The sequence below is a fragment of the Hypanus sabinus genome, chromosome 7, assembly GCF_030144855.1.
Source record: "Hypanus sabinus isolate sHypSab1 chromosome 7, sHypSab1.hap1, whole genome shotgun sequence".
NCBI classification, from domain to species: domain Eukaryota; kingdom Metazoa; phylum Chordata; class Chondrichthyes; order Myliobatiformes; family Dasyatidae; genus Hypanus; species Hypanus sabinus.
In genome coordinates this window covers 128,193,092-128,208,695 of record NC_082712.1, presented here as the reverse complement: position 1 = coordinate 128,208,695, position 15,604 = coordinate 128,193,092, and the positions used below count along the sequence as shown (strand labels likewise).

General features: G+C 41.9%; 2 protein-coding genes across 4 annotated transcripts in view; one reads left to right on the top strand and one right to left on the bottom strand.

The window, feature by feature from the left end:
• Nucleotides 1–8,448, top strand: part of slc22a18 (solute carrier family 22 member 18) — a 134,042-nt gene extending 125,594 nt beyond the window's left edge. For 2 of the 3 annotated variants that reach the window (XM_059975569.1, XM_059975567.1), the window contains exons 8-10: nucleotides 962–1,063; nucleotides 2,029–2,149; nucleotides 4,708–8,448. In XM_059975569.1, coding sequence (XP_059831552.1) covers nucleotides 962–1,063; nucleotides 2,029–2,149; nucleotides 4,708–4,874 — 390 coding nt within the window. In that variant the 3' untranslated portion in view covers nucleotides 4,875–8,448. The remainder of the gene's footprint in view (nucleotides 1–961; nucleotides 1,064–2,028; nucleotides 2,150–4,707) is intronic. The other variant, XM_059975568.1, reaches the window with a different exon arrangement.
• Nucleotides 8,449–11,608: 3,160 nt separating this feature from the next.
• Nucleotides 11,609–13,394, bottom strand: phlda2 (pleckstrin homology-like domain, family A, member 2). Its single transcript, XM_059975565.1, has 2 exons — nucleotides 12,856–13,394; nucleotides 11,609–11,925 (listed from the first exon to the last, which is right to left on the bottom strand). The coding sequence occupies exon 1, from the start codon at nucleotides 13,277–13,279 to the stop codon at nucleotides 12,869–12,871; it is 411 nt and encodes a 136-aa protein (XP_059831548.1). The 5' UTR covers nucleotides 13,280–13,394; the 3' UTR covers nucleotides 11,609–11,925; nucleotides 12,856–12,868.
• Nucleotides 13,395–15,604: the final 2,210 nt, after the last annotated feature.

Sequence of the window (15,604 nt, the reverse complement as noted above, 5' to 3'; positions counted from 1 at the left end):
TGAGAAAGGAAGCCAACTCCCTGTTTTGTGAATGAAGCAAGTAGACTGACTCTGTAAATGATTGAACCACAGAAGCACACACCCTTCAGCGCAGCCTGTGAGTCCAAGTAACCGTGAATACCAGCTTCGTGTACAGCCAGTCTCATAAATTCTGAGTACAGTCAGTTCCACAGATATTTCTTGGGCAGTGTACTTCCATATAACATTTTGGACAATACAGTAGTGAACAAATATAGTGCAGTTAGAACTGGCATCTGGTATGTTTGCACATCCTTCAACATTGCCCGTAACAAATATCTAGTGCAGAAACTGTAGTCATACTGCTTCAAATTAGTGGTAGTCAAAACTGTTGGCACAGTAGCATAGTGGTTAGCACGAAGCTTTACAGTACTAGTAACCTGGGTACAATTCCCAATGCTACCTGTAAGGAGTTTGTACGTTCTCTCCATGATCACGTAGGTTTCCTCTGGGTGCTCCAGTTTCCTCCCATTGTCCAAAGATGTACCGGTTAGTAGGTTAATTGGTCATTGTAAATTGTCTCATGATTAAGCTAGGTTGCTAGGTTAATCAGCGGTTGCTGTCAGCATGGCTTGAAGAGCCAACTCCATGCTGTATCTCAATAAATAAAATAAACCCCATGATATCAAAGAGGAAATTAATATTATCTACGGTACACTGCGTCACTGAGTCCTGTTAGTCCTGAGGTCAAGCACCTCAGTAACAATAATTTTGCCTTTAGCGCAGAGGTTCCCAACCTGAGGTCTATGAACCCCTCAGTTTATCCATGCGATAAAAAAGGTAGGGAACCCCTGCTCTAGTGCTTTCATAACATGAAAGTGGGGAAACTTATCCCATGGGTCCAGGTTGGATTCAATCTGAGCTGATAGAAAAATCCCCTTATATGTTACATATGCCAAAGTTAAAGTGATGTCATTTATTGGTTTTTTTCATATTTCCCTAGATTATGCAAGGGCTGGTTGTTGGATGGCTGACTAAGCGACTAGGAGAACACACCCTACTTCCCTGGTCCATCCTGGTGATTTCTCTAGTAGGTTTAGCCACGGTAAGTGCTGATCTAGTTGCTTTCCATTATACCAAATGGACTTCTTCAAACTTTGTATTCAAAGCAAGCACTATAAGAAAATGAGTGCACAAGAGTTTAGAGTTCAGTCAACTAGTGAGTCATCTGCTGTGTTACTAAATCACTGCACACATGTTCTAAGTAGGATGCCACAGATATTAAAGAAAAAGTTACATACCAGATTTTTTTTTACTTAGAAAGCTACTCATAAGCAGTGTCTTTGAGATTAGCCTTCACTTTTTGGAGATTTGAAGTCAACCCTGGAAGGTTTGAATCCTCAGAATCTTGTAATATAGAGAGTAAAAAATTCTAACTGTTGTTAAAACAGAGATTTGAATAAAAGCTTTTGCCTATCATTTCAATAACCTCCTCCCCCACAAGCCAAACGACATCACTGTGGCAGCTGTGCTTATGTCTGTGGCTTTAGCAGCAGGATGTAGCTCATAGCCTGAGGCTCATGTGAGGGAGGGGTCATAGGCTCAAAGGTCAAGGATTTTGTCAATCTTTAAACATGCTCAAGGTAGATTGAAAGCAGAGGGCCTGAATTGCTTTCACAGTTCCGGAAGGCTACAAATAAGGAAGTGGAAGTGCACTGAGACCAGATGCCTTTGAAGTCCTTTGAATGCTTCGTTGGTGGTTTTCGGTTTTCATGCCAAAAGCCTGTGATGATCACTCACAGCTGAAAAAGAAATCAGGGATTTCTTCTTACTACACACAAAATGTTTGAGGAACTCAGCGGGTCAGGCAGCATCAATGGAGGGAAACAGCTGACATTTCAGTTTGAGATCCTTCACGGAAAGGAAGAGAGGAGAATCCGATAAGAAAGGGTGGGGGATGGAACAAGAGCTGGCAGGTGATTGGTAAATCAAATATGTTTTTATAATGCTATTTCTTTGGTTTTATTTCTCCCTGTTCTAAGATTAATAGTTTCCATCTATTTTCCTTAGGCATTGATAAGCAACATCTTCCATTTCTACCTAGTATGCATTCCCATGTCCTTCGGAATCTCTGGATTATACCTGACCACAAACAGTATCTTAACCAAAATTGTTCCTCCCGCAGACACTGGTAAGTAAAAAAAAAACACTGTAATTATTAACTTTTACTGCCATTGAACTTCTCCTTTTAAACCCTTATCCTTGCTCATGACACATTGCAATTGCAATGTGAAGTGATTTATTAGAGCTTGTCAAAGTAGAGGTGCAATGTTAAATTCCTCAGACCCCTTACTAAATTAACTGATAGAGATGGTGATATTCTTCCGTTTGCCCTGAGCTCCCTTGATATACGGAGGTAAAAAAAATATCAGAAAGGAGTTAGAAAAATATATGAAAAGGAAGAATATGCAGGATTTTAAGAAAAATATCATGGTAGTGACACTAATGAGTTCTTTCAGAGAACAAATATTAGAGGAATGTGAGACACATATAAGGAAATGGGATTAGTTTGGTTGACGCCATGGGCAAAGTGTTTCGGTGCTGTATTATATCTGTGATGCTATAATTGATACAGTGCACTGATTTAACAGCCTGAATGTCCTCTTTCAAGATGCATAGATCCATAATTTTGCTCCACATCATTATTCATCGGGTCTTGCTCATGTATTAGGAAAGGTCAAAATCAACTGCTCTTACAAAATCCCCTCACCGCCCTCCTCCCTCAGTGAAAGAGTTTGCCAAGACTATTTGCCTTGTCCCGTACATGATAAATAGGCCCTCGAATGAGGTTCAGACGGCAGCCAGTCTCTTTTCCTGAGGCTGCAACTCTCAAGATTTTAATCACATCAAAATGCAGCCTTCAGAATTCTCTTAGTCATCTTGCCTTGACAAGTTTCAGCCATTTTATCTGCAGCCCACATGAATGCATCATGAAGCTTTCGCATATTATCTTGTAAATAAAACTTTTTTAAAACAGATTTTGGTTCACCACACCCCTGTCTGGTACTTCTCCATTCCTGTTTAAGAACCAATGTCTTTTGCGCCAGTGTGGTCTCTTGAGATATCATCATGCACATCAGGACAACACAGGAATCAAAATCAGAATCAGAATCAGACTTTAATCGCCAAGTACCTGTGCACATACAAGGAATTTACTTCCAGCAGATGTTGTCTCTCTGCTCATAACAATAATGATAAATATAAATGAAAATATAGATTATACATACAAGTAGTGCAATCCAAGTAATAGTTAGCCGACAGTTAACTGGCAGTTAACTGTTCAGCAAAGTGACCGCAGTAGGGAAAAAAACTTCTCCAGTGCCTATTAGTCTTAGTCTGGAGGGATCTGAAGCACCTACCAGACGGAGGCAGTTCAAACAGTCCGTGTGCAGGATGGAAGGAGTCCTTTATGATGTTCCCCGCCCTCTTCTTCAACCTGGAAGAGTACAGGTCCACAATAGAAGGCAGGGAGGCTCCAATGATGCGCTTTGGCCCACAATGTTATGCCAGACCAATTCAATTAATTATCAAATGGTTAACTAAACTAATCCCCTCCACCTACACAATATTCATATCCTTCCATTTTCCTCACATCCATGTGTCTAACTAAACATCCCATAAAAGTCTTTAGTGTATCTGTCTCTACCACCACACCAAGCAGCACATTCCAGACACCCACAGATCTCTGTATATACACAAAATTTGCCCCTCCTTTGAAATTACCCCCCTCAGCTTAAATTCATGCCCTCTGGGAAAAAGATATTGTCTGTCTACTCTATCTATGCCTCTCATAATCTTATAAACCTCCTATTTCGCTGCTCCAGATAAAACAAACTAAGTTTGTCTAACTTCTCAAGATAGCACAAGCCCTCTAGTCCAGGCAGCATCCTGGTAAATCTCTTCTGCACCCTCTCCAAAGCCTCAACATCCTCCCTAAAGTGGTGAAACCAGAACTGTATGCAATACTCCAGATGTGGCCTAACTAGAATTTTATAAAGCTATAAATATAACTTCACCTCAAAATCCCCGCCTGATTTTTCTCCAGTTTATACATTGTTGAAGTTCAGAGAGAGTTCCCCTGTTCTTCTTCAGAGATATCATTCAATGGAAATAAATTTTAATTAGGATGCCATTGACCCAGTCGTAATTGAAAGGAAAGAATGGGTTTAACCCTAAGTTGGGATGAACTAGCTCATAGGGAGGGTTAAGTTCCAAGGTTTAAACAAAGTTACTTTTGTCTGAATAACAGCCATCTGGTGTGATGTAAAGGCTGAGAACGTTGGGCTTTTGTTATGGCTGTCCAAACCCATGTCCTTTGGAGAGATGGCCTACAGAAGACAGGTTGTACTGTACTAACAAAGAAATGTGGGCAGTAGATGTTGAGTTATTGCTGCTGATGGTATTGAACTACATAGACTGAGCTAGGTTTCTGCACCAGTGAGAGATTTTGATGAATGGTCAAGCTTAGTTACTGTGATGTCAGGAAATTTAGAAATAGGTAGGAGGACTTGTTCTTGTGCTTCTGGAAAGTTGATCTGGTTGAACTATTTGGGGTTAAGCTTTTTATAAAGGAGCTTAGATTATTAATTAATGTCAATGTATAGATAGATTTTGACTTTATGGATTACTTCTGTTGAACTCTTCATTTGTCTGTGTTCATTATTTGATTGTGAATTTGTCTTTCTGTAGGTGCGATGCTTGGGTTGAATATGTCCGTACACTCTCTCATCCGTTCAATGGCTCCCACTATTGGAGGCTTCCTATATCAATTATATGGGTACCCATCTTTCGGATACCTGCAGTTCGCAGTCAATTTGCTAGTCTTTCTCTACGTATTTAAAAGGATTTCCAATTGAAATGCTGGAAATCTAGGAACTCTAGGAAATGTCTTAATCCTTACAGAATGGTCAGTTCCAGAATCTCAATCATTTAAGAGAATCTAATTAGTAATCTAATTTGTGAGTAATTTCAACACTTGGTGGATCAGTAGTTTAGTACCAGAGAGAAGAAGAAGAATGATGATAGTGGACGTGCAGCACATCCAGTGCATTGATTAGAGTTGTGAAGATCAATGCTGAAGATTTCTATGGTTTTTGCTAATCAGATGTATTCGTGACATTGGTATTCAGCTGATAAATGAAGGAAGTCTATATCAAAAAAAGTGAAGAATATCATACAGAACAGAAGCTGCTAATGTTTTCACATAGTTATAGAGCTGAGAGGTAATTAATTCTCCAGTTGGACAGTAGCCGTATGGTTGCTATTGTGCTTCAGCTTTATCTCCTGCTCCTCTTCGTGTTGGGCAATTTGTGGGCATTGTGGTTGATTTGCTTCCCCTCCAGTAATGTGAATTTGAGGCATAATAAGAACCAACGTGGAACTGAAAGGAGGCACACAATTAGGTAAGCGACTAACTGGACTAGTCACTAGTCTGACTAGTCAGACTAACTAACTAGTCAGTGCTCCTCCCCTGCTGTATGCACTGATTTTTTAATGCTTCTGATTCTTAAAGCTATTTTGACAGCTCCTTCTCCATTTTATGTGGTCTTGGGCCTTGGATTCCCAAGCAAGTGGGGATATTACCCTTATAAGGAGTCTATGTGAAACCTAGTGATGACTTTCCCTGTGGCAAGTATCAGGGAGACTCATTGTAGTCACAGTGCCTACCTGTCAAACCTGGACCACAACCATTAGTTGCCCACACCACAACTAGGCTGGTTGCCAAGAGAATGTTTCTCAGTGATACTTCAAGGGCATTTTATCATCACTGGGACGTTAGGCAGGATGATCTCTGCCAAACAGTATAGTAATTTTGCTGCTGATCAAATGATAGATTATTATTTACTCTCTGTGAAATTGAATTCACATTGAGCAAGATTAAAAAGTAGACAAAAACACCTGAATAATAAATAGCAGGTACTATTAAGACTCAATGGGTCAGGTAGCGAGAGATAGGGGAAATGGTGGGTTAATTTTTTTCAGGCTTTTGACCCTTTGTAAGAATTGTTGAAGCCTGGTTGTAAAACTGGCTGGTTCACTGCTGGAAAACACAGCACCACCTGGTCAGTCTAACATCGAACTACTGAACACTACAAAGCCACCATAGATTAGGCCTGAATTGCATTAAATTAAAAATAAAAGCAGGTCAAGTTAACCTCAGAAGGAAGTGCAAATGGAGATCAGAAAAATTTGTACAATGAACAAAAGTTAGTCAGATATTTTCACAAAATCCTGTAATGATCTTTTAAGTAAATCTCAGTTTTTTATGAATTATTCTAACCTTGGTCATACTTCATCATTTCCAAAGTGCTGCTGAATTTTAAGTATTGGTGATTTTGCCAAGATTATCAACATTTTCCCTCCTCTTTATCTTTTGCTTCTTGACAGCATTATGTATTTTATCCAAAATTTCATTGCTTAGACCTGTGCTCTTTTCATTTTGGAATGATAAGGGGTAATCTTATTGAAACAGATAGGGATGGGGAAAAAACTGACAGATACAAAAGGATCTGTATCTGTTTAAAGCAATTGTCTGAAAATTCTGTCTTCCATGAGCCCCTGTGCATGCCCAGAACGGTCTAACAGAGCAATGTGGCAACTCTGCCCTTGCTTTATCACTATGGGCGGAAATAGCTAATACAAGGGGGCATAATTTTAAGGTGGTTTAATGAAAGTCTAGGAGGAATGTCAGAGGTAAACTCTTTACACAGAGAGTGGTGGGTGCATAGAACACCCTGCCAGGGCTGATGGTAAAGGCAGATACATTATGGGCATTTAAGAAGTTCTTTGATAGGCACATGGATGGTAGAAAAATTGAGGGCTATGTAGGAGGCGAGTGTTAGGTTGATCTTAGAGTTGACTATAAGTTCGGCACAACATCATGGATCGAGGGGCCTGTACTCTGCTGTTACGTTCTATGTTCTTAACATTACTGCTCTAGCTACTAGTTTTGGGGAGAAAGAAAGGGAAGAGAACTCATAGTATGCTTGTACTTCTACCACATGCTCCATGCACACCCAGTCCTTCCATGAAACTCAGGGAAGATCAGTCTTAAAAGCTTGGAAAGCAAGGGAACAATTGGCAAGTCCCAGTTCAGGAAATCTCAGCCAAGTGGCTCGCAGTGACCTACTGCTCTTACTGGTTTTCTGTGCTGTATTTGGTGTTTTATTGATAATCTTCATTAACCATGCAGATACAAAGTCCTTGCTGCCTTGGTTTCCCTATGAAATTCAGACAGTAGCATGGAAAACGTCTAGTCACAGCCAGATGTAGAAGAGAACACTGAACCAGAGCAAAATGATATACAGGAAGAGGGCTGGACAGCCCTTTACTGAGGACACTTTCACATAATTGATTGTGCCAAATGACCTTGAGCAGATCTGCAGGTTTGAGGATAACTAGATTCAACTGTGCATTGTAACTGTAAAAGAAAACACTCATTTGCAAGGATTAAGGAAATTACACATGAACAGTTCCACACAAGAAATAAATGTTAGCTGACCTGAAGAATTGTGGGACAGGGTATTTGGTGTCTTGGACAGGTGATGTTGGTGAAGGTGAACAAGGAGTTGGAGGTACTAATAATAGAACTAAGATGTGCTAAAGGGTGCAGAAAGATATATGAAGGGAGAAGATGCACAGTATATTTGCATTTTGGGTCATGTTGTAGATGATTGAATTGATGGAGGTTTCTGATAATTCACAGGCTGACAAAAACAGATTCAGTAATATTGTGAAACCAGCAACAGGCTGAAACCAGAAAGGGAATAGACATGGTTATAGGATCTGTTCATGTGGCAAAGACTTGTTCCAATCAGATAAATGCTATTGCAAAAAAACGGCTGGGAAAAGAGTTGACTCTATCTGAATGTGCTCAAGGAATGGGACATATTAATCCAGTCGGCTATGTGTTGTTGCACCCGTCCCCATCCCAAAGTTTAAGTTTAAGCCTGATTAATGCTGTATACTTATGGTGATGTGAATTTATTGATCTTTGACAGTTGTAGAAATGTGCCACAGTAAACAATGATTTAAATCAATATGCTGAATTTTCCCTCCATTTCATTGTCATTTTCTGCATATCCCTTTTGATCATTATCTTGTGGTGTAACTTATAAGTCTGACATTTTTGTATCCATTGTAAAATAGAAGAATAAAGAACTGAATAAGGGTGTCAGAAACCTTATAGCTCCTAAAGTGTCTTGCAAATGGCACACAAATTATTCCAGAAACAGCCACCCTTCCCATAAATTCATGTTTTATTTCCAGTGATCACAGACTCCAAGACTGAATACTGAATTTACTTTAAAGAAATATTTCAACTAAAGAGAATGCTGTTGTTCTTTCTTAGCCTTGGCAATATGACTATTCTTCATCTGTAAACTTAAACAACAAAGGTAATAAATGTAATAAAAATGGAGCATGTCCACAGCTTCCCTCTCTTTACCTCATGTCTTTGTCTAGTAAGGCTGTAGGAGGGGCTTGAATCAATGTCTGCTACTTGAGTTATCAGGGGTGTTTTACTGTATGGCCATCACATCTGAACTCTAATCACATTGATGCTTTTTCCGATGTTTGTCATTCAACACAGTCAGAGGCTCAAAATTCAAATTTCTAAATAACTTTACTATCAAAGTACATATATGTACTGAGATTTGTTTTCTTGTGGGTATACACAGTCAAACCAATAACCATAATAGAATCAATGAGAGGTTGTGGTGACTGAAATTCTGGGCTTCCTGGGTCTAAAGGGCCAAGGAAATCTGCAGGGTGCCAGTATTGTCTCTTCAGGGTACTGCACTGCACAACATGCCCTTGCTCATTGTGACTCCCCCCCCCCCCCCCATTAGTTTGTCCCTAAATTTAGTCACCGACCCAGCTTAGACCAGTGGAGCCACCTGTTCCTATCCCTGCTCCACATTACCTGAGCGGTTGGTGACCTTACGTGCCAGGGAGTGTGTGTAGCTTCGTGTTTTGCTGCCAACTACAATCAGGACCTAATGGAAGATGGGACTCGTCTCCCGCCGCCCTATTGAACTTCTCACATGGGACACGGAAACTACACCAGTGGCATTTTTTCTTCACAGTGCTCCCTTAATACGTATTGAAACCAGCTCCTGACCACATCCACTGCCACCGCAGGTATTATTCACTGAATAGTTGTTAATTGTGTGTCAACTTATTATCTTTCTACATTGATTTATGCTAGTTTTCACTTTTTAAACTTTGCATAATGACTAAAAATTATGCATTTTTAATGCATAAAAATGCATTAAAACCCCTAAATGAAAAATTACCTGTGCACTAGAACTAGATGAAATTTAATACACAACTATTAAAGGGCTTTTCAGAAAATATTCCACAATAATGTTTTAAGTTGGATTGTCGAAAATAAATTTTCCTGCTTGGCATTATATTACTGTATCCAATTTCTTTATCCCGTGGATCATTGACCAACACGGTGGCAAGGGGTGAAAGGATGTAAATTTAGAGTAAGAAAAACAGAAATGGACAAATAAACACAAACTCCAGTGTCAAAGGAGCAAGCAAACCAAGGGCTAGTGTTGAGTTAGTACCTTCTGTTTACTTCATATAAATAGAAAGCTTATTTAACTACTTTTATAAGGCTGATTCAGCTGAAAGGTCAGGAAGGTTAAACATTTGGTGTCAGAAATTTTGGTCAGTTACCTTAGTCTGTATTTATACCCTTTTTTTTAAGTTTACAGTAGCCTGTTTTGTTGGCACACTGGCAAAGAAAGCAAAGGAAATGCCACTGGTTGTGTCAAACATATCTGTTGATTGCGGACACCGTTTTGTTCTGCCCTGCATTTAGGGTGCATCTCCAAGCATTAAAACAAATTGAACAATGATGCCCCTAGTTACATTAATATAGCAGAACAGGAAAATAGCAAGTTGAAGTACTCAAATATTGCAGGGATGTATAAGATCACAGTTTGGTCATCTATGAGGATTTCCTTATAATTTAGAAATAAGCCAGGGGAAGTTTTATTATTCATCATGTTCTGCTTTAAGATTCCACCACACCCTTACATTCAAGAGCGCTGCAACGCAAGAGTTCTCTGGACTGTAAATTACAGAAGGATTTATGTGGGTTGAACTTAGACAGCAACACTCATCTGTCCCAAATACTACAGCAGTAGGGTGTCACGATGTTTCATTCACACTTGAAAAATTTAAAAGCTTTCACTCTCCTGATGTAGACTTCAGTATCTATCATTTTGGATTTCCCCCTCCGCCTTCTACTTTCAAATCTTTTACTATCTTTTATAGACAATAGGTGCATAGGTAGACCATTCGGCCCTTCGAGCCTGCATCGCCATTTTGAGATCATGGCTGATCAATTACTATCAATACCCAGTTCCTGCCTTGTCCCCATATCCCTTGATTCCCCTATCCATAAGATACCTATCTAGCTCCTTCTTGAAAGCATCCAGAGAATTGGCCTCCACTACCTTCCGAGGCAGTGCATTCCAGACCCCCACAAACCATGCCCTCTGGTACTGGACTCTCCCAGCATCTGGAACATATTTCCTGCCTCTATCTTGTCCAATCTCTTAATAATCTTATGTTTCAATCAGATCCCCTCTCAATCTCCTTAATTCTAGTGTGTACAAGCCCAGTCTCTCTAACCTCTCTGCTTAAGACAGTCCAGACATCCCAGGAATTAACCTCGTGAATCTATGCTGCACTTCCTCTACAGCCAGGATGTCCTTCCTTAACCCTGGAGACCAAAACTGTCCACATAATACTCCAGGTGCGGTCTCACCAGGGCCCTGTACAAATGCAAGAGGATTTCCTTGCTCTTGTACTCAATTCCCTTTGTAATAAAGGCCTACATTCCATTAGCCTTCTTCACTTTCCTTTCAGTTAATCCTGACGAAGGGTTTCAGCCCGAAACATCAACAGTGCTTCTCCCTATAGATGCTGCCTGGCCTGCTGCATTCCACCAGCATTTTATGTGTGTTGCTTAGACTTCAGTAAAGACTGGTTTGGATGCTGGAATTGCCTCAGTACCCTGTATAAGCAGAGTTCCCATTCAAAATCTTTGACCTCAGCTGGAAACTACATATGGAATTGAGAGGTCCGTATTTTAAACTTTGTTTCAAAATCTACACCAATTTGCAGAATGCTGGGTAGTACCTCTTCGTAATTATCATCTATATGATTGAGAGAAAGGAACTACATAGTCAGTTATTGCTCCCAGAAGGTTACTAATGCATGTCCAGTCTGTGGTCAGAGACCTCAAAGTTCTATATGCCTGGCCACATAACCCTCCCACCCAAAAAGTGCCATCTGAGCCATGCTCATTTGCCAATGCGTTGGGATTGAAAGTACTCTTTGTTGGCTTTCTAATCTCCTTCTAGGCAAGGGCAGCACATATTCCTCCCAGTCTAGTTTATGTGATCCAAACCCACCAATGTAGGTGTCTCTTACCTACCTCCTCCTCAGCGCAATTAGAGATGCACAATAAATGCTGTCTTTGCTAGTGATAACTATCCCTTATGAAATAGATCAAAAATCTAAACCCACCTTATGCAAATACAAAGACTAAAGAGACAGCAGATTGAGGTTCATTTTTATATTAAAAACTTTAATAAATATGCAAAATTTAGATTACAAAATAATTTATAAGTTGACGACGCAAGGTAAATGTTCTTGGATTCTGCAACAGGTAAATAAATAAAGCAGATTTCCAGTCAACCCCACAGGCTCACTTCAGCCAGGTGTCAGGTCCTAAATGTCTGGGGCTGATTACAGCAGCTTGGGTCCTTCTGACAGGAGCAGCAGAGGACGAAACTGAAGTCACTTCAAATGGCTCTCAATCTCCTGGGTGTGTTCATCCACTGTTCACTTACTGATGTTTCTTCCATGATCAACATGACCAACCTAGACAAAGAGCATAGCTGATTAGTGACCAGAATATTTTCTAACAGTCAGTGTCACAGATTATTTTGAAGTGTTTGGTAAAGGTAGCTTTTACACTTGAGAGAAATCTTACAGAATTTTGGCAAGTCCTGAGATGAAAAAGTTTAACTTTTACGTTTGAGATTCATTCCAAACCTAGAATGTTCCAGACCATTCATTTCTTTCAATATCTTACCTATCCCCAGGGCACTGACTCACACTGGTGAGTCATTCACATAGGGAGTGGGCAGACACCTCCCTGTAGAACTAATCGTTTGCAGGAATGAATCCAGGTGGTAAAGCTGTTAGGCGTGGGCGAAGCTCCAGAGTTCAACACGATCCTGCCCTTACCCAACATCCAGATACCACCCACACATTCTGCCAGGTGTGTGGTAGAAAACCCACCCAACAATCCCGGCCAGCTCTCCCGCCTCATCCCGTGCTGCCACAGTATAGTATCCTGGCAAACACTAGCCTTCCCCACCCGGGGTGTGTGCTGAACATTACCAGCTAGGTACTGAACCCAAAGTAAGGAGAAGCGTTGGGCCAACCTCCCGTTTAACTTGACCAGCCGCAGGCAGACGACAGAAAACGGGAGGCACTGACCCCACTACCCCCCCCCCCAACCCGGGAAGAGTACTCGAAAGCCCGCTTATCATGATCCCGGGATCCCATGCTCCCAGCAATTCTGGCAGAACTTCTTTACAAACTTTTGAGACTGTCAAAATCCGTCAGCTTTCTCTGCACTGGCCGATGACTTGAACTTCCCACCATGCGGCAAGAAAGGAGGGAGTGTGTGTGTAATGAGAAGTACCGACCCTATCCCGGATGGATAACTTTAATGCCGACCTTCCCCGATCCCACGTTCGAATTAACAAGGCGACCGCGGGTAATGCTAGGCTACGTCCTTACCTGTGGAGTATGCCTAGGGAGCCCTTCCCAACAGCTTCTCTTGCTGGCCCACAGTGAGCATCTCTGCGTCCTGTCGCGATCGGAAGCTCTGGATGGCTTTCTTGTTCTTGAACTCAATGAGAGCCATGGTGATGGCCGCGTTCCAGCTGCCTTCCGCCAGGCACCTGAAGTCCATCTCTTTGTTGTCGGTGGTGACCACGGTGAAGTAGATGTATTTGCCCGTCCTTTCCACGCAGTCCACCGTCCGGATCTCCTGCAGACTCAGGTCCTTGCTCCGGGACCGCTTCTGGGAGTCCGGGTAGAGCTGGAGGCAGTCTTGGGTCAGCACGCAGTACTTCTTCTTCCAGAGCTGGAGCAGGTTATCGCCCCTTTTCTCCAGCACGCCTTCCTTCATCACCTGGACACTACCCGCTGTCTTCCTCATCTTGAGAACTTTAAGTTGAAGCCTTGCCGTAAAGAAGCTAGAACCGGCTCTTTGACTTCACCCACAGCTGCAGCTCTCAGACTCCGGGCGCTGCCAGATCCTCGGGAGATAAAGGCTTCTGGTGCCCCTCCCATTTCCTGTCTCACTCAGCTGATGTCACCCAGCCTTTGAACAGGAGCTGGAGGAGGGGAGACTGTAATCGGACTCCACTGCTCCTTACGGTAAAAGGATTCGTTTCTTCCCAAAGGATCTGATGCAAGCGGTCTCTCTCTCTTTCCTCACGTCCTGTTGGCCCCACCAAGCGATAAGGCTGCGGTCCCCGCCTACCCATGAAAGATCCGCTGTTTGGGAAAGGCGGATTTTTCTTCAAAGGGGGCCGTCGCCGAGCTCTAATTTGTTTAATCCATGGGGAAGAGGCGGCCAGACCCACCATGCAACCCGAACGAGGGTCGAGCGTTGCCGACCGCACCCTTCAGGATGAGCTTCTCTTGCCTGCTGTTGGCAGGGTGAAATATTTCAATATACTGGATGACATATATAAAACAATTGGAAAAAAACTCTCCATATCGAGTAACTGAGAAAAATGAAATATGGATTTTGTTCCAAATGGGATCGTTTTAGTTTACAGACTCACTACGGATAGTGGTTCCGTGGTGAGTTAGTAAAATGCAAGTGCCTGGAATTACTGCTTCACCAGATTGGAGTAAGAAGGTTAAAGAGGCCGACCGCATTCCCCTCGCTGACACGCGGTCGGTGCTAAGGGAGCGGCGTCACACTAACGCGGCCAGACTGGGTACATCGTGTAACAGACACTACCGTTTAAAATCATGGTGTTTCCTGACGCACTGTAGAAAACCTATCGTTTGGCGAGCAAAGGGATTTGAATGAGTTTGAGAGGAGATTGCTGAATGGCAACGATTGCTGGGGAAAAGTACAACATCATACAAGGAATAAAAATAAATGGTGGGAATAATTACAAGGTTACAAAACATGAGAAACGAGATTTCTGAGTATGAAAGTCAGCTCTGACTTTAACCAGACCTTCAGGAACGCCCCAGAGGAAGAACATGGAGGAGCCAGAGTTAAATGGTACAACCAAAATAAAGTCTTTTTGTGCTTGTACCTGGGATATTATATCCAGATCTTGGCCTGAACATCAGAATATTCAGGTTTATTGTATAAGAGAGAAAGGGGAAGCCAAACTGAAAGAGACAGAGCAGTACAAGACACAGACCCTTCCACCAACGAAGCCTATAGCAACCACCATACATAACTATATGATCTATATTCCCAATTCCCTGCTGTTACGTGTCTGTCCAAATGACAAAGCATTGCTCTGGTACCAGCTTCCACCACTTCCCTTGGCTGCATGTTCCAGTCACCATGTAAACAAAACCTGTTACACAAATCTCCTCAAAACTTTCCCCTCACGTGTTAAACCTATCTCCCTAAGTATTTGACATTCCCTGTCTACACTTTCACACAACCTCCATTGCTCAGGAAAAAATAATCCAAGTTTGTCCAGACAGTCCCTATAGCTAATACTCTGAAATTCGAACAACATTCGGGGGAGCCTCTCTAAAGCCTCCATGCAGCAACCAGAACTGCCCAAAACCCTCTGGATGTGGCTCAACCAGCATTAAATACAGCTGCAACATGATTTCTCGGCACTCTAAATGAAGAAGGTACACCTTCTTTATCATCCTTTCTACTTTCAAGGAGCTATGGACTCGCACCCCAACGTCACCCTGTACTTCTAAACGTCTTCCATTATTTTATACTTTCCTCTTTTCACAGTGCAACACCTCACATTTGTCAGGATTAAATTTCTCTGTCTATATTTATAACTGGTCTATATTCTGCTGAAACTTTTGGCAACCTTTCTCAATATCTGTAGCCATCAATTTTTGTGTTGTCTGCAAACTTACTCAAACTTGCATTTTTGTCCAAATCATATACAGTATCACAAACAACAGTTTGAGACATGAGCCTCTGCATCCAGCATATCATTCTTTGCAGTTTCCACCATTTTCAACAGGATCCAATCACTAATCTTTACCTCACCCCACTCTCTGCTTCCTGCAGGGACTGCTCTATCTATGATACATTTTTTCAGTTGACCAACCCCACTGATCTCCCTCCCAGCACTTATTCCTGCAAGTGGAAGAAGTGCTACAACTGCCCATATGTCTCCATTCAGGGTTGCAAACAGTCCTTCCAATGAGGCAACACTTCACCCGCGAGTCTGTCAGATTCATCTATTGTATCTGGCGCTCCCATTGCTGCCTCCTTGAGGCTCTGTGTAGATTGGGGGACCTCTTTGTC

What these genes read in the sequence shown, in the direction of transcription:
- phlda2 (XM_059975565.1), bottom strand. Translation starts at nt 13,279, where the DNA reads ATGAGGAAGACAGCGGGTAGTGTCCAGGTGATGAAGGAAGGCGTGCTG.